We start from the raw sequence: 23213 nt of genomic DNA on the forward strand, positions 1-23213 counted from the left end.
GGTGCCGCATAGCCATGGCTGAGTGCACCACGACTCCCATCACTGTGGGGCTGATCCTCTGTGAAGCAGAGCCCCCGTCCTCTCCCCACCTCACCACGATCCGATGTGTGCACTGGGGCTGAGCCCAAGTTCCTGACCCAGCTGTGGGTCTGGGCTGCCTGGAGGTGAGCCGGGCCCAGCAGGGGATGGTTGTGGCCGCAGTGCCGGCCCTGAGCCCTGTCGTTACTTGAGGAAGACGAGCAGGAAGAAGGTGGCGACGATGAGGATGAGGATGCCGGCGGCGAAGCCCAGGCGCAGGTTCTCCACGGAGGTGAGTGGTGGCTGTGAGTCCAGCAGCAGCCCCCGCCCCGGCAGCCCCAGCACGAAGGCTCCCGGTGCCTCGGGGCTGCGGCGGATGCTGCAGGGGGCCACCATGCTGCTCACCGTAAAGATGGGAGCGTGGGCCGCACATGCCACATCCATGGCCATGGAGTGCCCCGAGGCCCGACGGGCAGCGCTGCCTTCATTCTCTTCCTCCTCCTCCCCAGCTGTGAGCTGGGCTCGGTGCAGGGTCCCTGGGACTGCTGTCATCCCTCGGCCACCCGCAGCCATCTCGGGCACCAGCGTCACCATCCTGCAGAAGGGGCAGCTGATGAAGGCCACGGTGGCGGCACGGCACACCAGTTTGTGCAGGCAGTTCTGGCAGAGGGAATGGCTGCAGGGCAGCTGCTGTGGTGCCCGGCTGCCCCTGACGCCCCGATACGCCTCATAGCAGATCCCGCACTCCCCGGTGCTCTCCAGCCCTGCTGCCATGCTGCTCCCAGCGCTGCCACGCGGCTGCTGGTGCTTTTGAAGGCTACAGGCAGATGGAGGCCGTGCCCTGGAAGGCGGAGGCTGAACTTCAGCCTGTGGTGCCGGTCCGGCTCCTCCTTCCACTGCCCAGGGCTGCCATGACGCTCCAGGTGCCCCAGTGGCCCCGAAAGCAGGAGACAGAGCCAGCACTGCCACCAGTGGTGTGTAATGGATGGATGACCAACCCCAGTGCATGACCACGTGATGCCTTATCTGCCCTAGTCCACAAAACAAAATGATTTTTTCCTTCTTTCCCTTTACGGAGCCACGATATTCAAAGTATTTCCTCAGCACAACGTGTTGGTCTTGTCACTTTGCTGCCCAGCCCAGAGGCTGGCAGTGCTCAGCATCACTCCTGACCTGGGGCTCGTTGCTCACAGCACCGGGTGCTGCCCTGGCAATCACTGCATCCCCCCATGCAGCTGAGTGGGGGCAGCCCCTGGGGATGAGGGGCAGCTCAGCCCTGTCTGTGCCTCCTGCCCTCGGCTTTCCTGGCACAGTGTGTTACAGACAGGCTGTGGACCTTGCCCGAGGGCCTGTCACTCATTACCACCATGCTGGGAACACCGGAGTCAGCCGGCAGCCACTGGCACCTCGATGAGATCAGCTGTGATACACTCCTCCCTGCAGGGCCCTGGCAACAGGAGAGCAGTGCTGGGAGCTGCCAGCCCTCCTGCAGCCCGACCAGCTGGATCCCCACCAGATGCTGAGACCTGCACGCCCTGCCAGGTGAGGGGGATGCAAGTCTGAGCCCCTCTGCACCGTGCCCTAAAGGCTAAATGCCAGCCCCAGCAAACAACATGATGGCAGCACAGGTCCCTGAGGTCTCCATCTGCCTGCAAGTCATCAATGCTGCATTAAAAGCCTCACGTTCTTCCATGTCTTTATCTGGGCCAAGAGGAGGAGCTGCTGGGACAGCCAGGCAGGGGGCAATAAAAAGGGACCAACCAGCAGGAACCAGCTGTCTTTAATAGCTTCTCCTGGGGGAAAGGGCTGCAGTAGGACAAGACTTATCTCTGTGATAAGGTCAAGAGATTAAAAGCCCCACTGGGATCGTTACTTATTAATGACAATGGGGAACAACCCAGACGCCAGCACACGTACGAGAGGCAGAGCTGGCACTCTGGGACAGGAACACTTCCCCCACACAACACGTCCCAGTGAGGAACGGCTTCTGGCCAGAGCACCTATGGCCAACAGCACATAAGCAAGGCACTCTCAGCCTCCCAGAGCATAACAAGTCCCAGCCGTGTCCTCCTGGAGGAGAAGAATGGCAGTGCCATGGCCACAACAGAGCAGCTGCAGGGTCCCAGTGGCTTCAGAAGCAAGGGCACTAACTGCGGCCCTGCTGAGCAACAGGCAATTCCTATGGCAAATACACAGCCAAAGAACAGCAAGCACCAGTACACACAGTGCCATCAGCCAGTGCTCCCAGGCTGGGCAAACAGGCTGGATAGTGGATGCAGTTGAAAAAGGAACCCAAGGCAAAGGCTGGAAATCCACCAGGAAGGTGGAGGGCTGCTGAGAGCCCTGAGTGCAGCCAGCAGCCAGCCAGGGCTGCGTGCAGGGAGAGGGCAGCGCTGGTCATGCTGTGTGAGTGTATTTAATACTGATAGAAGAGCCTTGCCCTGGATGGAGCAATGAGGGTGGTGCTGTACAGCCATGCCTTCCTCCAGCCTGCTTAGCTGCTGTAGAAGATGCGGACGTGCTGTGCGATGTCCCTGCGGCACAGGGGACAGGTCTGCAGCCTCTTGCAGCAGGTCTGACAGCAGCACACGTGGCCACAGGGCAGGAAAATCATCTGGGCCTGTAAGAGAGAGAGCAGAAGATGTGAACAGTGCTGCTGTACCATAACCTCAGCACCACCACCCTTAGACAAAGCACAGGAGGAAGCTGGAGATGATGGGCAACACCTACAGCTTTCAGAGTGGAAGACAGTGCCAGCAGAGCCCCTGTGCTGTGCAAGGAATGCACAGTGAAACAGGCCTGAGGAGGAGCACTGCACACTGCCACGTCCAGCTGGCCCTCAATCAGCCCTGCTCTGTGTAAGGGAAACTGCTGATCACAGCCCGAACCTCTGATTAACCATCTGAGGCAAGTGACGAGTCAGCTGTGGGAGCACAGGTGGAGGTAATTCAGCTCTGCTCCCCAGAGGGGTGAAGCTCAACTCCAGCTCTCCTAGATCCCATTTAAGGGCTGACCACCACTAAGGCAGCATCTCTGTCTGGACGTTGCTCCTGTCTGGAGTTTGGTGGTGAGCCTCAACACTGGTGAGCACCCATCTCGACTGAGGAGACTCAGCACTGGTGAGTCTTTTCTTAGATACCCTCTGGCTATTTGCTCTGTAAATACAACTATACACTTGTACTATTCTGACAATACACTTGGCAGCACACACGCTGGTTCTCACCTCCTGCTCCATGCAGACAACGCACTCTGACTTCTTCTCATCCCATTGCAGCGGGGGAGCAGTGGGGACCACAGAACTCGGGGTCTCCTCCTCAGGGGCACTGGGCTGTGTGGCTGCAGGGACCTCGGTGTCCACCGTCCTCAGCAGCTCTGCAACCACAAGCAGAGGTCTGAGCTCAAGGAGAGCTTTGATCTCCCACCCACCCAAGAGCAGCTGCTCGTCCATGGGAGCTCAGTGCTGAGAGTGCTGACAGTGCAGCACTCCTTGCCTCTCCCATGGGCACACAAACAGCCGTACTCCCCCTAGGCAGGCATCTGGCCCTACAGATCTCCCCATTCAAGGCTCGGTTACCCACTGCTGGCACACAGTGTGTCAAGGAGCAGGTAGGAAAGAACTGCTGGTACCTGGGATTGTCTTTGCCACAGCCAGGATCTCCTGTGCCCGTCTGAGGATGGCACGCTGCAGGCCAGTCTCTGCAATGCCCATCTGCAGTGCAAAAGGAGATCTGTCAGCACTCAGGTGATAAAGCACAGAGGGGACTGAGAAAGGAAACACCTCCAAGAGAACAGTGCCAACTCTTTGGCCATGCTGGTGAGACCTGTTCATGTCAAGGGAAGAATCTCCATCAGAGCTGGAATGAAGGAATTCCTATGTGACCCCTGCTGAGCTACAAAGCTCATCTGAGGGACATTGAAAGGCAGGGCTAAGTTACAGCTCACTGCAGGTGCTGTGGGAAAGCTGTCACCTGCTTGGACAGGGCACAGAGCAGCATCAGCACTTCCCCCTGCACAGACATGGCACACCAGGACCACCAGTGCTCTGTCCTGCAAGACCTGCTGTGGGCACAGCCACAGCTTGGCAGGGTCAGCAGCAGCGCTGCCCTGTACTGCTTATCTGCTGCCTTGTACCTTTTCCAGGTCACTGGCGGTCATGGTGCTGAGCACTCCCAAGGAAATCCGATGGTGTGCAAAGACAGGCACATAGTGTTCAGCTGACAGCTCGGTTAAAAGGTTCACCAGCTGCTTCTCCAAACCCTCCTCCTGCAAAACACAAGGCGAGCTCTCAGACTTCAGGCTGGAGAAAAGGTGTGTGACACACTGCTGTGCATAGTCCTGATCTCAGGAGCAAAGCCATTCTAGATGCATTTCCATGAAGACACTAAAACTCAGAAGCCAAACAGCCAGAGGAGCCCAGCTACAAATACTTTAGGAGTGAAATTCAAAACATCTTGGTTTTAAAGAATGAAACACAGCAGTTTTGGCAGCTGATGGCTGCAGCAGCACCTGCTCTGCCAACCTGAGCTGATATAACACAGCACAGCTGGAGCTCACAGCAATCTCTCTGGGGCTGCCCTGCAGCTGCTTTCATAGCACAAAGTCCTGGCCCAGAACTGCAGAGCACAAGGCAGCCAAGCAAACAGAACGTTACCCTTCCTGTGCGCCTGTCAAGCAGAGCATTTTGTTGTGTGCACAACAGTGGAAGCATAAAACACAGCAGCAACCTGGAGCTTCAGGGAGAGCGGCTTCTGGTTCAGCAGGCGCTGGTACTGGATCAGCCAATAGTTCTCCTGTTTGGTTTCGCTCTTTGCTTCCATTTCCAACTGAAAAACAAACTCATTCACTCAACAGCCCAAGATAACGTAGCAGGTGTTATTTAGAGCAGCCTGAACTGTATGTGTAAGGGGAAATCAGCAGCCTGGCTGTGTAGGGCTGGTCCCACTTTGATCCCCACATCCCAGAACTCTGCTCACTCTGCCCCATGTACTGAAGCCCAGCCTTCTGAAGCTCAGGAGAGTCTAGAGGTGTCCAGAATTACAAGGCACATGCAGACCCAGTAGGATTGTGCTCATTCTCTCCTGTGATCTCCCCAGAAATCAGAATGATCACCCCCAGGAGGGGGAAGCAGGGCACATTCCAGATGACCCTGTCCCAAGAGCTTACATCAGCACCTTGTGATGTCTGAGTCTGGACACAACCACTCTAAGTCCCTCCCTTCTCTTCTTTATCCTTATGGATTCTCTCCCTGCAGACATCCTTCGTGCTTCCTCATCTACAGCCCAGAATTGGGGCCCTTCATTACCAGTATTTGTTGCAGTTCTTCTTCCCTTTGCTTCTTCTCTTTGAGCAGCTGCTGCAGCAGGTAACCAAGTGCTTGGCGTTGCTCCATGATCATCCCCTGCAACAAAAGGACCCTGGCATCCATTTTTCCAGACCACAGGTCTGCAGGAAACCCCTGCCCTGATTTCCAGCAAAGCACTTACCACATACCCAGACAGTCACAGCAAATGTTCAAGTCCTGTGCTGTGTGGGCCCTACAGCACAGCTGAGCAGAGGGCCTCAATCCTCTCTTTGGCATAGCAAGCCTATTCCTTTTGGTCCTGCACTGACCATTCACCAGTGGTGCCAATCCTCAGCACACTTGGGGCAGCCCCAGACCGTGGTGCCCTGCAGCAGCTCCTCATCACTGCACTAAAGGTTCACTCAGTGGCATCAGAAGTGTTTGCTGTCCTCCCTAATGAAGAACCACCTCAAACTACTTCTAGGACCTGCAGACATGCAAAGGAGCAACCAGCAGCAGCTGTGGGCACCCTGTCAGCACTGGTCTCTCTCAAATCAACCTTGCAAAAAGTAACTGGTGCAAACACCTCCCTTTCTCAGGCTTTGTTGTTGTTCCTGCTTTCCTGTGATTCACCAAGCCCAATACTAAAGCACCTGTATCTTATGGGAGGAACAACCATCTGCTGCACAGTGGGCATCAAAGGTGACTGCAGGATCACTTCTGCCAAAGCACTTTGTGGGCACTGCCTGAGCAATAAGGCCTTAATGGCAGCAGGAATTTTGGGCTGCAGAGGGGATGCAGACAGACAAAGCTGTCTCAGTTCTGCTCTCCTGGTGTGCAGTGGTGCAGCTGCAAACACACTGTGCCCCAACAGACACAGATGGGGACTGGAAGACATCCTCATTTTCTTGGGCTGACCAAAGAGGTGACCTAAACTGGAAAACAGTGCACACAAGGCAAAAAGTGATGCAAAAAGTGATGCAAAGGTGCACCCACAACATTTAAAGCCACAGTGCTTAAGCCAAATGTGAGCTTTCTCAAAGTGAGACTGCTGATGAAATCAACCCATTGAACAGTGGGATGGTGGGGTGGAAGAGTCTATGAGTCAGGGCCTAAAATGAAGGAGAAGAGCCGGCAGCCACTATTGTTGGGTATTTAAAACCAAACACAACTATGTGAGAAGACACGGGATGCTCAGCAGGGATTTTCTGGGACAGCCAACAACTGGATCCAAAATCCTTCCCCACCCAGCAAACCTACAACTGCCCACCGGTATGGAGACCAGGTTAATCTCTCTTTCCTGCAGTTCATCAAGAAGTTTAAAAGCAGCAGCAGTGTTCCCACATTCCCATGACAAAGAGGTATTTTTAGTGGGTTAAGTACCCTCTGACTAAGCACAAAACCACGTGGAAACTGCAAGAAGCCAGAGAAGCAAGTGAAGCTTTTGCAATCCCAGAGCAGAGAGAGGGTGGTGGGGCAGTCCCAGAGCCCTACATACCTGCAGCGTCTCTGTGTCCAGTTCTTGCCTCTTTAACTCCAGCTGTGTCAGCTGCAATAACTCTGTTTCTATTAATTTAATCTAAACAGAAGATGAAACATTTTTTTTACTGACATTGGAAATGATTTTGATTTACACTCTTTCAAAATGAGGTCTAACTACTGGCCTTGGAGGGACAACGCTGCAGAGCTGCCCATAAGTTTGGGACCATGTTCGTGCCCTTCCATGACACATCTCTAGGGCTGCTCTTTGTCTCATGCCTGAAGAACTGCCTCCCAATCTATGCACTAAACACCTCCTGTTCAAGTCTAGAAGCACAGTGCAATCACTTTGTTCAACCAAACCCTGCAGCCACTCTGGAAAGCGTTATCAAAATCCTCTTAGCACCAGTGTTCAAACTGCAGATGGGCTGGGAGCTCAGTCATGGATCCCAAATGCTTCAGCAGTTCCCACCGTGATACGTGCTCTTTCAGTCAGGGTAACTGAGACACAGAGAGGTGAAGTGAGCTGCCCAAGATCCCACAGCAAAGCCAAGAAGAGCCCAGCTCCCCTACCAGCCTGGTTATCTGTTCACCCCAGGCCACGCTGCTTCCTGTGTGCCACCTACCACCAAATTGCTGCTGACACCGAGGCTTTGTGCAGGCAGAACCTACAGCCCCTGCCCTGCAGGATGCTGTTGGGATGGGTTTCAATAGCAAAAGGCCCAGCCTAGGTATCAAGAAACAAACTCCCTTTGTTTACAAAGCAAGAGCAAACAAACTGCTGGGCTCCCACTGATCTCAGGCAATGGAAGGCTGTTAGGTTCATCTTCTGGATTGTCCATGCAAAATCCATAGGCTTTAAGTACAGTGCAAAGATTGGTCATGAAGTGACTGAATATATCAAAGCTCTTGAGCTCATCTGCCAGCTCCAGACTTGAGACTTTTCTCCTAGTGTCAGATCAGGAGAGGGAAGCAACTGGAAGTGTCATAAACCAGCTACCCACCTCCTCACCTCAATCACTGCGACCTCCCCAGCAGCTCTTGCTCTTCCCCTGACTATTTTGCCTCACCTTTTGCAGAACACTGCTCAGAAAGGCAGGCTGAGAATGGGAAAGGTGAACTTATGGTGCAGTTACAGTGTGCTAGATGGAGATACAGCGGACTCATGGAGACAACAGTCCTACCGAGGAAGTCTGAAGGAAACTGTAACTGCAGTTGCAGACCACCCCCACAGAGCCAATGCAGGTCTGTCCTCTACTGACTGCTCTCCAGTGTTTCACCCACAGCAGTTTTGAGATGACCAAAGCAATGGCAGTCCTACTAACTCCACAAACCTAAAATCTGCCTTTATAGTCTCTCCTCTGGTACTGGTAGACCATAGTTTATCCCACACTGTTTTGTTACAGAGCTCTCAGCAATACAAGAGCTCGCCATTTCCTTCCTGCTCTGTGCTCACAGCACTTTGATCTTCCTCAGAAGGGTCTCAGCAGACGATGAGGGGCTGGTTGCTCTTTCCTGTGTTGCTGACTCACCTGGTTCCTGATCTGTCTGTGCATAAGATCCTTCTTCACTTGGAGAGCTTCAAAGGCAGCTTTCTGCATCTCACTCTAAGGGACAGACAACATCCTGCTCAGTGCAGATTGTTCATGTGGATGTGAACGGCCTAAAGAAACCCTGCTGCCTTGCAGTAGCTCAAGTGCAAATGAGCAGTGCTAACTCTGCATGAACAGTGTCCACATTACAACATGACTCAGACCTCACTAAAAGGTGAAGATCTCTGACCAGAAGGTAAAACCCTCCTTACAGAACAACAGAAGTTACAGTCATGTTCTTCAAACGTGTTGGGTGCTGTATGTGAACCCCACCTCCATCCTCCACATTAATCATCACACCATTTTTGCTTCCCACGGTCTGTGCTGCTGTCCTTTATGAGAAGTTGCTGTTTAGTTAAAGTATAAACACGTTTCTCCCTCAGATACCACAGCAGGTTTATTAGAACACCAGTTTATTAGAACACTTGTCCCCAAGTTAAACAACAGTGTTCTATAAAACAATTCTTGCAGACAGCCCAGCCCTGCAAACACTGCTCCCATCCCTGTCACTCTCAACTCTGCTTCTGAATCCTGCTGCCTATCTTTGGTCTCTCCCTCCATGCAATCTGCTCTCTTGCCTACCTGCTGCAAGATCTGACTAACAGCTTTGTTCTGATCCATCTGTTGCCAAGCCAGGATTTGCTGGAACTTCTCATCCATCTCAGCCAGGCTGCAAGAAAACATATTAGTCAGGGAGCTACTGCAAATCCAAACAGGGGCTGTGGCTGCCCCAGCAAACTGCTCAGGTGATGAATTTGCACATCAGTGCTGTGCACTGGAAAAGCTGTGCCAATGAAAGTCCAGACAGGGGGGTCATGTATTCCCTGTGCTTGCAGACAGGACTGTGTCTACCCACTGCCCTCTGTTGGGCAGAGCAGGGGTGCACAACGTTAATTCTGTTAATTCCAGATTAAACTTCTCATATCCTGGTAAATAAAAAGAGCTGCATCGTAACTATTATCTTCTCCATTAGAAGCTTTTCAATGCAATGGATAAAGAGACACAACTAGACAGTCCTAAGAGGCTCTGTGCTACACTTTGACAATGGCTGACCAAATAGCAAAGAGATCAGTTTAATTTCATCCTCTGTACTTAGCAGGATGTAATAAGGTCAAATAAACGGTGTAAAAATGTGACAGTTAGTTCTAAGTATGATTAACATTTCATATTCTTAAAAGGTGGTTCATTTAACCATGTTTTTTCAATGTTTCACACTGAGCTGTCCTGCTGCATCCCAGCAGCTGCAGAAATCCCTGGCTGTTGATATGGGAATTACACCAGAGACTGCTGGCAAGGAAGGAACTTTACAACAACAGCATCTCCAGCCCCAGAGATCTCCCAGCGTACCTGGAGCAGGCCTGGCTGACAAGGTCTTGTCGACGAGATTCATTGTTCATTTGGATGAGCTTGTTCTTGTAGCTCTCAGCCAGCATTTGTTGCATGGCAGCTAGGAGACAGAAGTGCTGTCAGTCTCTAACAGGAACTTGTCTCTGGAACAGACACTAATCTGCCACTGCTGCTACAGTAACTTGCAAATAACAGCGTCTTTCCTCTCATTTCAACCTGTTCTCATTTTTCCCATTTCATTCCTTTAAGAGGGGATCCATTCAGCTACAAAAACTGTGGTTATTTATTGGAAAACCATGTAAATAAATCCCACCCTGCTTGCATCCCTTCAGTGTTTGGAGAAGCAAAATCAGGGCTACAGCCCTGTCTGTACTGCTGTACCTCCAAAGGAACCAGGTCTTACCTACCATCCCAAACAGTTATTTGCACTTACAGGCCACTTCCCTTCTGCGCAGATTCTCTGTCTCCTCCTGTGTGATTGCCATCAGCTGCTCCATCCTTATTCTAGCAAGCAAACAAGAATAAAGTCAGCCACTCCTTCAAAGAAGCACTATCTCAGCTGCTCACTCAGCTCAGAGGGGCAGATTCATCAAGCAGCCTGTGCAGGAAAGCCACGTGCTCAGCAGAGACTCAAAAAGTTGCAGCAATTTCTTGGAAAGTCTATTGACAAATCAAATTTTCCTCAAACCCATGGGAACAATTGCTTCTTACAATGGGATGTTCAACCCAGAAGACTTAACAAGGGTCTGGGAAGGCAGCTTCCTTCTCTTGAAGTGTGAGGAGCACTTTAAAGCTGACTGCAGTGAGCACTGCCTCTAAAAGCAGATGAAAAGGAGGTACAATCACCAACCCACAGGGTCTGCCAGATTGGGTAAAACCAAGTACATCTGTCTTGCTTCCAAGTGACCAGAATCAGCTGCTGCAGTAAAAGCAGCAGGAAATCCTTTGGTCAGTAAATAAGAGAATGATCCCCCTGACTTAACATAGATTCAAATTGGGGGCTCAGAACTGAGGATCCCAAAGCTGTTCTCTTAAAGAACTCATTTCAATGTTACTCACCTCTCATTCTCCAAGGATTTCAGAATGTCTGACCTTTGCTTCTGCCTACATAAATATAAAACAGAAGGTTTTCTCAGAGAGGCCAAAACGAACAGTTCAGAGCATTGACATGAGCCCCCAGCAGACAGAGCTCAGTGCAGGATGCCCTGGGACTGCCTCACCTCTGATTGTCCTCTATCAGCTTCTGGATACGGCTGGCAATGCCTTGCTCCGCTTGTTTCAGCTGCTGCAGCAGTTTCAGGCGCTCCTCCTCCAAATGGCGCTGGTGCTTTGTCAGGCCTTCCTCCAGCCTCATCTGATCCTGGGCGAAGATTAAAGAACCAAAGGAAAAAACAGTCAGTTTAGGAAAGGTAGTGCCTTGTACAGGGCCAGGTCATGGAGGGTTTGGTTGCAGTGACCCAGGCAGCTCCTGGGATATGTTACAAAAAGGAGAATTCTCATGAGATGGGGCAGCCTAAACATAAAGAGGAATCACTCCGAAGTGCTTCCAAGGAGAAGGTGAGAATCTGCAAAGTCAAGCAATTACAGATGGGAAAGATGAAAAAGTGCTCCAATCTGTACAATCAAAACAGCACTGCTCCCACCTGCCAATATACTGTATGTGTTACAGTGTCCCTAATGACCCCAAGAGAGAAAGCAGAAGCAAAACACAGTGTAGTGAGTGAGGTGCTGTCTCTAGAAGGGAAGCAGCAGGCACAGCCCTGCTCTGCAAGTGAGGAGGGATTGGAGCTCTTGCCCAGTGAGACCTACCTCTCTTACTGTCTGCAGGATCTCATCCTTCTGATTGCTGACCTGCTGAACAAGCAATGCGTGCTCTCTTTGCCCCATGTTCAAGCGCCGCTCAAATTCAAGCTTCTCCTGCATTTTTTTTTCCTGAGAAGAAAAAGATGAATGCCAGGAATCAGCAGTGCTGGCTCTGCTCCTTCTCAAACCAGAACAAATTCTGGCAATGCAAAACAAGGCACATTAATCCCCACAGCTACAGGGGAGCAAGCCAAAAGGCTTTGACTAGCCAGGAGGCTTTACTAGGGGATGGAAATGTTCTGTCCTTAGGAAACCAAAAACTGAGAGGCAGAAGACACAGAGGTGGTCCTACTTTCCAGCCAAAGCATTGGCAGGGTTCGCCCTCACCTTCCTCTTCTCATAGTCCGAGAATTTGTTCTGAAAAATAAAAGTATGAGGAGATATTTACTTCTAGGAGCAATTTTCTGTAGTTATCATTAGCACACATTATACCTCCCCTTAACTGGGTAAACCTGTCAACCAAAGGCACATTAAGATTAATATATCCCCAAAGTCCAGTCATTCATGTTTATCCAAGGCCAGAAAAATGTTGCCAGACAGCACAAGAATTAACATCACTTGTAATAATTACAGGCCTGGCCCCACCTTTCCCAGGTAGGGCTGGAAACATCCAGCACTTGGCTGCAAATTACTGTGTGTTTTCTGCACTGCTGTATTCAGGATAATGATCAAAACTAATTTATCTCAGAAATATGCACAATCATAGAAAAACTGGAGATCTCTGGAGGTCTGCGCTCCAACCTCCTGCTCACAACAGCTCTAAAGTCAAACTCAGATCAGATTGCTCCTTGTCCTGCCAAGTTATGAAACTCTCCAAGGATGGAGGCATTTCTCTACAACTTATTTTCTAGGAGTCAGACATGACAACGCTATTCCCAGTGATGAGGAATGATGTGCAAAGAGCTGTCAGATCTGCTGGATCAGCTGCAAGACAAATCCAAAACTGCACACAGCTTCACATGCAGCAGAGCCTCACCTGCCACTTGCTCTCCTCCTCCAAGTATTTGTGCACTGTCCTGTCCACCCCATCCACTGTTGTTTCTCCTCCATCCCTCTCCAGCGCAGGGAGCACATACTGTGTGGGAGGGTAGTATGCAATTCCACACTCTGGAAGAGATCAGATGCAAAACAAGACATTTGGTGCCTTAAGACCTCCTGGCAGCGTGGCTGAAGGCTGGCCTATGTGTGAGACAGCTCCCAACTGTGCTCGCTCCCTCCAAGCATAGATGGTATAAGACCTAATACAGGTCTTGCAATGAGAAGCTGTGAGAAGAGAGAGTGCCATCCTATTCCCACCAGGAAGATGAGTAAAGCTCAGGAGGAAGCAGAGGAGCCGAGAGTGCTGCTCCCATTTCTGAAATCATAGGAGAGGATGCCCTCCAAAAACAGGCTGATCCAGCTGTTCCAATGTCTTAACAAAAAGATTCTAGATTTCAGTTTGACAGTGAGAAGCAACCTTCAAGGAAGGACTCCTATGTTGCTGTGTGACACGTAACTTCCTGACCTGCCTGCCCTGTGTGCAGAGCATCAGAAACCACCTGAAGCAGAACTTCCCTCATGTTTGCCCTTTGTAAATACAGCCTTTGAACAAGCTTGTAGCACCTTGATAGAGCACAACACAGCCCCACAAGTTCTCACCAGCATCCACAGACTCTTCTCACTTACCTTTGCAGAGGAACTGCTGAATGGACTCTGTACCTGCACTGCAAATATCAGCTGATGGGTAGGTCATGGAAGATGCATCCAGAGTCAGCGTCTCCAAAACAGAACACACAGAGCTCCAAGTTAAATATCATTAAAAGGGAAATACATTAAAGGTAAATTACTTTTGCTGGGTGTCTGACAACTTTCAGAGATGTGGTGACTCTGCTGTGCCTTATTTAGGAACTTCTAAGCTGGTCCCTCAGCAGAATAACCCCCTCACATAGACAGGTGCATTTTGTCTTTAAGGACAAAGCACTTCTCAATTACAGACATTGCTGTATGTTGGAGCCCTTAAACATGACGCATGGAAGGAACAGCAAATACAAAGGTGAAATGATACAAAAATGGTAACAAATATTCAAAAGGTTATTTATAAGGAAAAACTCACCAATATGGACACCTTCACTGGGAAGTGCTGAGGCAATCTCCACCAAGGAGCAATCTCCAAGAGAGATGCTGCCTTAGTGGAGGTCAGCCCTTAAATGAGGTCTAGAAGAGGTAGAGTCAAGCTCCACCTGTTCTGGGAGCACAGCTGAATTACCCTCACCTGTGCTCCCATAGCTGACCTGACACTTGCCTCAGCTGATTAATCAGAGGTTCAGGCTGTGATTACCAATTTCCCATACAAAAGGGTACGTTGCCTCCCACTGAGGATGACTTAGCAGGAAGGCCCAGAAAGGAACCACTTCACCAAACACAAGGGAGCAAACTGCACAAGTTTCCCCTCTCAGAGATCTGCCTATAACAGAAGAGAAGCCTAAAGCTGAGTCCTTAGGACAGGACAGCATTTATTTCTGTCCTCAATGCTGGTGTCTGAGTCAGCTCCGTTGTCTGACGCTCACACAGTTTGGTACTGCCAAATTTGGCAGCCAGAAAGGAACATCCTCATCAAAATGCTGGTGCTTGTATCATTTTGAACGTGCTCTCCAGGGAGCCAGAAACCTACAGAGGCTGACAATGAGTCAGAGAGCTATTAAGGCAACAGAAGCAAAAACCTCATCAGAAACATCCAATCTGCTCAGTTAGAACCAGCCTGAGTGGAAAGAATCTGAGTTAAATTGAGCCCATAGGCTCAGTTTGGACTCTCAGAAGCAGCCACAGCTGAAAATACCCAGAGGCTTATTCCCTACAGATCACTTTTGCCATGATTACGCCTTGGCAAAAAGTGATCAGAAAAGACCAAAGCAGGTGAATACACAAAACTGTGAACGACATATACCCTACCGACAGTCCCCTGCAGTGAGTGCCATCCAACCCCAGAGATTCACTTTTTAAGATGAACTTATTATCACTGAGCAAGCAGGGAGGACAGGGCAGGCAGGGCAGGCTGGGTGCATACCTCCAGTGTACGGACGTGAGCCAGCACTCTTGGCAGCTCCTGCAGCAGGTTCTCACTGATGTTCAGAGTGCGCAGACTCCTCAGACCACTCACTGTAGCAGGGAGCTCCCTCAGCTTGTTGCCTAAGGAGTGAAAAGTCATTTAGAAGCACATAGCACTGCTGAAGCAGAAGCTCATCTCCTGGAACACCGATCTGTACTTGTAAGAGCCTCCTGTGAGTTATTTTCTATACTGTGCTGGAGGGATGGGGTTGTCATGGGGTGCACTAAGATTCCAAACGTAACTATTCCTGATAACTTGGGGAAATTTGGGGAATTATTTTCTACTTAGACTTTCCTTGCCTTACCAACTATTTGAATTCAAGTCTGTCCTATGTTCTTCAGAATGGAAACCATTTGGTGCCTGCCTTGGTTAAGAGGTATAATTACTAATGCAGCTCAACACAACCCAGAAAACAAGTGATGCTTTGCCCACGGCACCAACAAGAAACAAAGTCATACCTTTCACGTTGAGGATCTGGAGCTGGGCAAGATCCCCTATGGATTGTGGAAGACATTTTAAGAGATTCCTTTCAAGGTTTAGGACCTAAGATGTTAACAGAAAAGATAATCAAAATATCCTTTACACAAGTCTCAGGTTTTCTCCATATCTATGCTGTTGGGACTATTCTGCAGCCCCAGAAAGGGTGATTTAAAATTAGTTTTCTAGGCTATAAAAGCAAAAATGCTTTTAGAATGAGTTCTTAATAATCTGCCAGTGATATGCATCCAGAGCTGCACCCCAAAGCAGAGCAGACCCTCTGAAATGCAATAAGACATTTAGTGTCTTAAGCCAGTATGAGCTGTTCCCTAATACACCATTTACAGACGCTTGGCATCCAGGAGATCCTTTACCTGAAGAGATGTCAGCTGACCAATATCAGCAGGAAGCGATGCCAGCTGGTTGTCGTGCAGATCTAGAACCTGCAAGAGCAGCGAATGTCATCAAACAGTGTTGGGGAAAGACATCATCGTGCAAAAACAAAAGGCTGTGAATTATGGAATTACTGAGCAATGGAAAACTCCAGAGTCCACTGCTAAACAGGTGACCAGGGAAAGGAGAGGCACCACAGGAACTGTCCCACCAAACTGGACGTGCCAAGTGAACAAATGATCTCCATGAAAATCAGCCTGGCAGAAAAACATATTTTCTGCAGGGTCTAAGGCCTGAACTGCTCCATAGAAAGACCAACATCAGGTGCCCCCATCACCAGCCTCACCCACATTCAAGTGATCCACCAGGTTTTGTAAACCTACAAAGGGGAGCCGTCACGTTTTGTTACCACTTTTTGGTAACAACAGTCAGACAGGAGGAATTTTTCGGGGTAGTGTGTTTGAATGCAGTTAGAATGGCTGTTAAAAGTCACAATTACCTTCACAGTTATGAGACTCAGGAGGCTACAGGACTTTGGAACTAAAGATGTGAGATTATTTGTATGAATGATCAGCACCTGAGGAGGGAAAAACCCATTGAAACGTGAGCATAAGGGGCACCAGGATCCAGAATAAGACTTTTGCTAAGACTTAATTGCAGAGGTTGTGAAAGAGTTTTGTATCTTATTCACAGTCACCTAAAATAGTAAATGAATTGTAGAGGTCAAATATTTAATATTAAACAGACTTTTAGTTATTTTGTATGAGAAATATCGTTCATTAGGTTAGGATAGAAATCATCAGCTCGTATTTCATGACAGCAGCAGTACAGCACACACAACAGGTTAGTCCTGCCAAATGGCCACATGCATCACAGACAGCCAGAAACAACCATCTCAAACACAACAGCCACATTCATGCACAATAACAGAATTATCCACTTCAGGATCGTATCGTTACCTTTTTCTGCAAGACTTTACAAGTTGCAAAGGCCCCGTATGGAACCTAAAAACAATTTACAAACGGTCACATCAGACTTCACCAGATCCCATATTTTCTAAGCACTTCTACAATACCCACCTCTAAAGTCTCAGTAATTAACTTTAATGCAAATGCACATGATACTTAAGATACTTTAGCCCTGAAAGCCAGAGAACATGCATACAGAGAAAGAAGTGGACCAGGCACAAGGCCATTTCTGTCCCAGAGCTCACAGACATGATATTAAATCTGATGCTTGGTAACAAATAGACTGAGAAATAAGACCTGTCAGCTAATATCGAAAGTTCCAGAGAACATACCTCTAACAGCTCACACTTGGATATGTCAAGAACATCATCAGCACCAGCCTCTTTTGCCTGGTAGGAGAAGATACACAGAGTTAGAACATGAATGAATGGGCCCTTGCTGCATATTGGGTATTGCTGGAAGTAGCAAGAAGGAGAAAGGACGGGAGGTCCTGAATGTGGGGTGGGCTGGAAGATGTGATGTGGAACCACAGGAGAGGAAAGGGAAGGAAGTAGCACAGAGGGGATGTGTGGAGGGAAGGGCAAGAACAGACCAGGAAGGCAGGAGTAATATATTAGAAAGGCAACCTGCTAACCTGGATGAGATCAGTAACGAGGCATCTGGGACTATGTACAGACAACAGAGGATACAGCAGTGTTGCTTACCAGGCACATTTGGTATTCAAGGCGCTTCTGAGCATCCTCACTGGGTTTCTTCTTACGGAAGAAGAGCGGCATCTTGAGTTGTGTTACAGCTCTTAATGGCACAGGCTATCAGCATAAAGGAAGGCAGGTGGATCTTGGAGTGAGAGGAACCTGGACTACAGAACTGTGCTCTAAGAAGGGAGACAGAAAAAGAAGAGAAGGATCACAGCCTTGTTTAGACCTTTGGCTGGGACACACAGGCTGAGACCAACACACCGGCACAGCGGAAATGTCAGTGTGAGTCATGGGAGCACTGATGAACAACTGGGACAGGAGGAACGTCCTGTCAGTGCTGTGTGAGATAAATGAAGACACACACTGACACACACAGGAAAACACGGGATCCACTGCAGGATGGGAACTAAGAAAGCTGGGTCCAGAAAGCAGGAACCAGGGGCAAAACCGAGATACTCAGACTCAAAACCGATAAACTCCGTCACAATAACGAGCAGCTGTGAAATACCAGGGAGTAAATTGGGGCTGGAAATGAGACAATCCTTCATTTTGAGATGGCAGGGGAAGAGAAACAGGCAGGATTGATGCAGGGCAGAACAGGGGGGACGTGGATAAGGAACAGCGAGACCCCCCGCCCCGCTCCTATCAGTGACCCGCAGTGTCAGCACGGCCACAGAAGCGGCAGCATCGTCCCCCCATCCCCGCAATGCGTCCCGCAGCCCCCCAGCCCCCAGCCCCATCCCGGCCGCTCTCACCGACGCCCGCTGTCATGACGCCCCGCATCCCCTCGGGGCCTCCAAACCATAGAGACGAGCGGTCAGAGCGCCCCCTGCTCGCACCATAGAGTTCTCTGCGTGCGAGCGGAGGGCGGATCCCGCAAGCTGCCAAGATCTCGCGAGATCTCGGCGCCTATATATATCTCCCCCGCGCTTCCCGCAGCCTTTCCGCCGTGGCGCAGGCCGCAGTCGGTGCGATCCGCCGCCATCCGCCGCCATGCCGCCCAAATTCGATCCCACCGAAGTGAAAGTCGGTACGTGTGGGGTTGGGGGGGGCTGTGGGGGCGGGGATGGCGGTAAGGAGCTGACGGAGCGTTGCTGTGCCCACAGTGTATCTGCGCTGCACCGGAGGGGAGGTCGGAGCCACTTCCGCGTTGGCCCCGAAGATCGGCCCGCTCGGCCTGGTACGTGTAGGCCGCAATGGGGGGGGGCGTTCATTAATGGTTTATGATCGTATTGATTGATTGATGATCGTATTGATCGATTTATGACCTTAACGTGTGTGTTGTGCTCAGTCTCCCAAGAAGGTCGGGGATGACATCGCCAAAGCCACCGGGGACTGGAAGGGGCTGAGGATCACGGTGAAACTCACCATCCAGAACAGGCAAGCGCAGGTACACGACGCCAACAGGGATCGCTGTGTGAGCGGGCGCTGCTCGCTGCCAACACAAGCACGATCCCGGCAGGGTCGACTCAGCCCTTCATCCTTCCGAGGTGGATAAAATGAGAACCACACCGTGTGTGGGGGCTTCTGGGAAGGCCTGGGTGGGAACGGAACGTCTGAGCCTTCTGAGTGCATTGGTTGTGTGTGTTGTATGGGATGTGAAACGAGGGCTGTGGAGATCTGAATGAAGCCTTTCTGAGCCCGTCCTGCAGCCACCCGCCACTGTACCTGCCTTGAACTCAGTAGCTGGTATATTCCAGTGGTGAGCTGAGAGCAGCCCCAGCCCAGGAAGCAGCGCTCCAATGGCTGTGGGAAGGGCTGTGCCGAAAGGCTGGGAACAAAGTCCTGTGCTGGAGGGAGAGGCGTGTGCTGGGGAGCAGGGAATGAAGGCCTGGCCTTGTGTTATCTGTGTGCTTGGATTGTGGGGAAAAGAACCTTATCTCTTTTTGTTTAGATTGAAGTGGTTCCTTCTGCCTCTGCTCTGATTATCAAAGCTCTGAAGGAGCCCCCCCGTGACAGAAAGAAGCAGAAAAACAGTAAGTTTTGTTCCGCATTTGGTTCTTGGTGTCATTTAGTACTGAAAAAGAACGTGCACCTTGTGGCTGCTTGGTGTGAACTGGCAGACAAGTGCCAGGGGGGTTTTGGGGCGGTGGGATTTCCTTAAACAAGTGCATCAAAGTGAGCAGAACAGCCACCCGCCACTGTACCTGTCTAATAATACAGTGACTTGTATAGTCCAGAGGTGAGCTGAGAGAAAATGCCAACCTAGGAAACAGAGTTATTCTTCTTGTGGGTAGCTCTGTGCCGAAGGCTGGGAACAGCAGCACTGATCACAGCCCCAGTGTAGCTGTAACCTTACGGCTCTCTGTGTGAACTGAGGAATGCTGCTCCTCAGTTGGAGAATGGGGGGCTGGAATTGCACTGTGCTTCACTGAGCTCACTGGTGCCATTGCTTTGTTTCACAGTAAAGCACAATGGCAGTATCACCTTTGATGAGGTAGTGAACATCGCCCGGCAGATGAGGCACAGATCTCTGGCTCGAGAGCTGTCTGGTAAGTACTGACCTTAAGGGATGGGACTGAGTCTTGCTGTGGGATCCGAGTGGCTCAGGCTCTTGGCTGATTCTTGGTACAACCTAATTACTGGTGGGGTGAAGCTCCTACAGCTTGTCTGTGCTGACACAACAGCTGTAACATCATATGGCAGCAGCCATCCTCTTACTGCCTGGTGAAAGCAGTGCCAGCTGCAAGGCATGAGTGCATGGCAGGACTTAACTGAGGGAGCCTGAGCTGTCTGCAGTACTACTCCTGTCATTGTATGGGGCTGAGTAGTAGGTAGCACCTTAGGCACTCGGTTTGCTTGTAGCATATAGTGCTTTCTGGAGCTTTCTATCAACAGTGCCCTCTAGCTGGCGTAGGCTGTGTGCTGTCACCTTCTGAACTGGGTGATGGTAGATGGCATGGGAGTGCTGAGGCAGTTAGGAACTGAGCTATCTAATGGTTCTTCAGGGTTTTCCCTGTGCTAAAGCTGTGTTTTCCAACTGCAGGGACAATTAAGGAGATCCTTGGAACTGCTCAGTCTGTGGGATGCAGCATTGATGGCAGACACCCACACGATATCATTGATGACATCAATAGTGGTGCAATTGAGTGCCCAGCTGTAAGTATCAACCTCTAGCTGAAACTGCTGTAATTAAGCTATTTACTAAAAGGGATCTCTACTAATGAGCTGTATTTTCTTCTCTCCACAGAGCTAAATGGAAAAGTTGCCATATGAAGGTTCTTACATCTTCTGTAGCACCTTAAATACTTAATAAAACACCAGGCTGTTAACAGTACCACTGCTTTTGTCCTTGTCCAGTTCTGTGTATGTGGGATTTTGCTAGTGGACTTGGTTCAAGCAAGCATTCCCATGTGCAAATGGCGAACACCTCTGACTGGAGAGCTTTGTGAGCTGCTTTTTAGTGCCAAGTGTAGCTGGCAGCTACAGCATTTGTGCCTGATGGGATGGAGCTTGGCCTCGTTCAGCCAGCAGGGGGAACATCTGGCTTAGGTGGCAGTGTGGGCATCCCTGGTGCAGGTTCTTTGCTCAGACTTCTCGTGTCTTTTATCAGGAAATTTATACCAGGGTTTTCTGATGACCAGAAAAAAATACAGACCATTCAGACTGAGGTTGAGCTCCTGTGTATTTTTAACTACTGAAGAGGTTGTGGCTGGGGTGGAATTCTGCAGTTTATTTCAGAATGTTGTAAAGGGGCCGATGTCGTGTCTCTTGGGTCTCCTGACTCCTTGGATGGTGATGCTGCGGGAGCTGGGTAAGCAAGCTCGATAGCCTGGGTCTACATCATATGCTCCAGGTCCTGGCGTCTCTGAAATTAAAAAGAGGCAATTTGTGTTGGTATTTCCCTTTGGGAGTTGTGAAAAACAAGTGCCACCTGGCCAGGCTGCTCCAAACCATCTGATGGAGTGTAAAGAAACTTCCAAGCTCTGCTATAACAACATAACCAACCTGTGATGGAGAGGTGCTTTGGGCTTGATGTGCATTGTATGTGACAGGGTTTGATGCTTGGTGCTCACACCTGAGTGATGTGGAGCTGTTAGTGAGGTACTGCTGCAGCGTGCAGGTGAAACCAATGTTCTCTGAAGTTCCTGGGTTAGAACTAGCATTGCTCTATTTCCATGTGCTCTCCTTTGGGGTGGCACAGCACCAGGGATGGTGTGTGATGTCAGGCTGTACAAAGCTGAAGTGGAATAATCCTGGTGATCTGAATGCTTTAACTGACTTGGGTGCTGCTGAGCCCTGCTAACAGTGGTGTTATGAGCACAGTTCACTTCGGCCCCACCAGCATCCTGGGGTGGGGAGGAGCCTTCTCAGTGCACAGCTATTTTTCTGAAGGGAGTGGGAATGAAATTCCTCCCAAGATTCTGCTTAAGCCTGAAGTGTGGCTTTGGGCTACGCTGCCTGAGTGCACAGCAGTCATGCACTAGGAATGCATCTCGTACAGCTTGTGAAGCATAAAATGTACATAATGTTAGCATGGAGATCAGGAGAAATCACCTGTTTGCACATGACTGGACAACAGGCTGCTGAGATAAGGCCTTGTGCCTGCTCTGCTCTGTGCTGCTCTGCCCAGTGGGGAGAAGGACAGAGCTTCCCAAAGGTGGACATCTTCCACCTGAGATGCTCATTGAGCAGCAGTGCGATAACTTCACATTGGGCTCATGGGCAGGAGTGGGATGTGCAGCTGCAACAAGGGGTTGCCAGGGTCCCTGGATGAAGGCTGGGCTGGGTGGGGGGGGTTGTGCTGACCGATAGGTTTACGGTTCCTGAGAACATCCAGGTTTGTCCGCTGCTCTCTGATGTAGGGTGGGTACATGGCTCCGTCAGGCTGAGGGCAGCACAGGCTGCACAAGGGCTGCAGTGAAATGGAGAAAGGCATAACACAAAATTACCTTCTATTCCTTCAAACAGCCTATACATCAGCCTATAGCTGTACCACACATCCCAGCCCCGACTATCAGTCTGTAAGATCTCATGCAGCCTCATCAGCAGCTGCAGGAGCTCTCCTGCTTTCTGCTGCCCTTTGTTCCTCCAGCTGTTTGTAGGGCCTTTCTCTGGGGGGGACCAGGGAATAAAGCAAAAGAGCAACATCCCAGACACTTATTTTTAACTCTTTGACTTGGAGGCTCCAAGCAAGGAGGCTTTGGTGCTCTCCAAGTGAGCTCTGCTTTGGATTCAGCACATTCCTCACCTCTCCAAGAACACAACTTGCAACAGATTCTGGCTTTGTGTAAGAAAGAACATCTCCAAGTGGCCCCAGGCTGCGATGGGGACACTGCTGTGTTGGGGGGACCTGGGGAAACACCATTGTCCAGGCTGGCTCCATTCCAGCTGAGGTTTGCAATGATCATCACTGATGGGGAGGGCAGTTCGGCAGAGCGGTGCCTCTTTCAGAAGCACCTTTAGTTTAAAGAGCTTTAAGGTGCTCGCTAACCTCAGCCTTAGCAGAGCCCCTGCTCTGCCAATGGTTCATTTCATCCCACCCAAACTCCCGAGGCAGGAGGCGCAGGGACGGACACAGTAAGAACCTACATTAAATCCATGTTCCACCTTCACTCTCCTGCTGGCCGGCCCCGAGCTCGGACAGTTCTTCCCACTGCGGCGCGATGCATCTGTACGAGGACAGACGGGAGGAGCCGTATTGAGCCCTGTGAGCGCTGCCCACGGCCCCATTTATTTCCCCACATCCCCCATATTTTACCCATGTTTCCTCTTCTGCCCGGATCCGGTCACTAGTTTGGATGCAGCAGCCCCGGCCTTTCGGTGCTGCCCGTTCGCTCCGGTTCCCGCGCACAGCCCCCGCTTTGTGTCCAGGCCGCTGTCAGGCCTTCGGGGCTTCGCTGTGCCCCCCAGCCTCCAAGTTTCGCTCTATTTATCGCTATACCCATAACGCATCGCCCCGCTCCCGGCCCATTTACCCCCGTTACCCCCCCGGCCCCGCCCCTCCCTCCGTTCAGGCGGCACAAAGCTTCCCGCGAAAGTGACGTCACCGCGCGCGCCGCCTCCTCCCGC

The 23213-nt window shown here is 50.5% G+C and overlaps 3 protein-coding genes and 2 non-coding genes across 6 annotated transcripts; 3 read left to right on the top strand and 2 right to left on the bottom strand.

Annotated features, from left to right (window-relative positions):
* Window positions 1-1782: 1782 nt before the first annotated feature.
* Window positions 1783-18073, bottom strand: LRSAM1 (leucine rich repeat and sterile alpha motif containing 1). Of its 2 annotated transcripts, XM_015878633.2 has the most exons (25): window positions 17957-18073; window positions 17208-17377; window positions 16836-16892; window positions 16495-16539; window positions 16035-16112; window positions 15517-15585; window positions 15124-15208; window positions 14624-14745; window positions 13246-13336; window positions 12557-12687; window positions 11908-11937; window positions 11527-11649; window positions 10938-11077; window positions 10777-10821; window positions 10151-10221; window positions 9718-9817; window positions 8953-9040; window positions 8311-8385; window positions 6798-6878; window positions 5321-5416; window positions 4743-4841; window positions 4150-4281; window positions 3646-3727; window positions 3242-3390; window positions 1783-2638 (listed from the first exon to the last, which is right to left on the bottom strand). In XM_015878633.2, the coding sequence occupies exons 2-25, from the start codon at window positions 17277-17279 to the stop codon at window positions 2513-2515; spliced, it is 2187 nt and encodes a 728-aa protein (XP_015734119.1). In that variant the 5' UTR covers window positions 17280-17377; window positions 17957-18073; the 3' UTR covers window positions 1783-2512. The 2 variants fall into 2 exon arrangements, with proteins under 2 accessions (XP_015734119.1, XP_015734120.1); XM_015878634.2 differs by lacking the exon at window positions 6798-6878.
* Window positions 18074-18097: 24 nt separating this feature from the next.
* On the top strand, window positions 18098-20478 carry RPL12 (ribosomal protein L12). Its single transcript, XM_015878652.1, has 7 exons — window positions 18098-18231; window positions 18308-18381; window positions 18493-18591; window positions 19096-19177; window positions 19607-19693; window positions 20188-20300; window positions 20392-20478. The coding sequence occupies exons 1-7, from the start codon at window positions 18195-18197 to the stop codon at window positions 20395-20397; spliced, it is 498 nt and encodes a 165-aa protein (XP_015734138.1). The 5' UTR covers window positions 18098-18194; the 3' UTR covers window positions 20398-20478.
* On the top strand, window positions 18857-18984 carry LOC116654198. The gene has a single exon (XR_004309182.1). It is a non-coding gene; the product is annotated as a small nucleolar RNA SNORA65 (small nucleolar RNA).
* On the top strand, window positions 19336-19464 carry LOC116654197. The gene has a single exon (XR_004309181.1). It is a non-coding gene; the product is annotated as a small nucleolar RNA SNORA65 (small nucleolar RNA).
* Window positions 20479-20808: 330 nt separating the features above from the next.
* STPG3 (sperm-tail PG-rich repeat containing 3) lies at window positions 20809-23141 on the bottom strand. Its single transcript, XM_015878657.2, has 4 exons — window positions 22903-23141; window positions 22734-22813; window positions 21951-22056; window positions 20809-21009 (listed from the first exon to the last, which is right to left on the bottom strand). The coding sequence occupies exons 1-4, from the start codon at window positions 22904-22906 to the stop codon at window positions 20879-20881; spliced, it is 321 nt and encodes a 106-aa protein (XP_015734143.1). The 5' UTR covers window positions 22907-23141; the 3' UTR covers window positions 20809-20878.
* Window positions 23142-23213: the final 72 nt, after the last annotated feature.

The sequence above is a fragment of the Coturnix japonica genome, chromosome 17, assembly GCF_001577835.2.
Source record: "Coturnix japonica isolate 7356 chromosome 17, Coturnix japonica 2.1, whole genome shotgun sequence".
In the NCBI taxonomy this organism is placed as follows: Eukaryota; Metazoa; Chordata; class Aves; order Galliformes; family Phasianidae; genus Coturnix; species Coturnix japonica.

What these genes read in the sequence shown, in the direction of transcription:
- LRSAM1 (XM_015878633.2), bottom strand. Translation starts at nt 17,279, where the DNA reads ATGCCGCTCTTCTTCCGTAAGAAGAAACCCAGTGAGGATGCTCAGAAG. An exon ending in TCCTGCAGACAGTAAGAGAG is followed by an intron (nt 11,078 to 11,526) that starts GTAGGTCTCACT and finishes ATCTTCGCCCAG; the next exon opens with GATCAGATGAGGCTGGAGGA. An exon ending in CTGATAGAGGACAATCAGAG is followed by an intron (nt 10,822 to 10,937) that starts GTGAGGCAGTCC and finishes ATATTTATGTAG; the next exon opens with GCAGAAGCAAAGGTCAGACA.
- RPL12 (XM_015878652.1), top strand. Translation starts at nt 18,195, where the DNA reads ATGCCGCCCAAATTCGATCCCACCGAAGTGAAAGTCG. An exon ending in TCCCACCGAAGTGAAAGTCG is followed by an intron (nt 18,232 to 18,307) that starts GTACGTGTGGGG and finishes CTGTGCCCACAG; the next exon opens with TGTATCTGCGCTGCACCGGA. An exon ending in TCTGGCTCGAGAGCTGTCTG is followed by an intron (nt 19,694 to 20,187) that starts GTAAGTACTGAC and finishes TTCCAACTGCAG; the next exon opens with GGACAATTAAGGAGATCCTT.
- STPG3 (XM_015878657.2), bottom strand. An exon ending in AGGTGGAACATGGATTTAAT is followed by an intron (nt 22,057 to 22,733) that starts GTAGGTTCTTAC and finishes ATTTCACTGCAG; the next exon opens with CCCTTGTGCAGCCTGTGCTG. An exon ending in CAGGAACCGTAAACCTATCG is followed by an intron (nt 21,010 to 21,950) that starts GTCAGCACAACC and finishes TTTTAATTTCAG; the next exon opens with AGACGCCAGGACCTGGAGCA.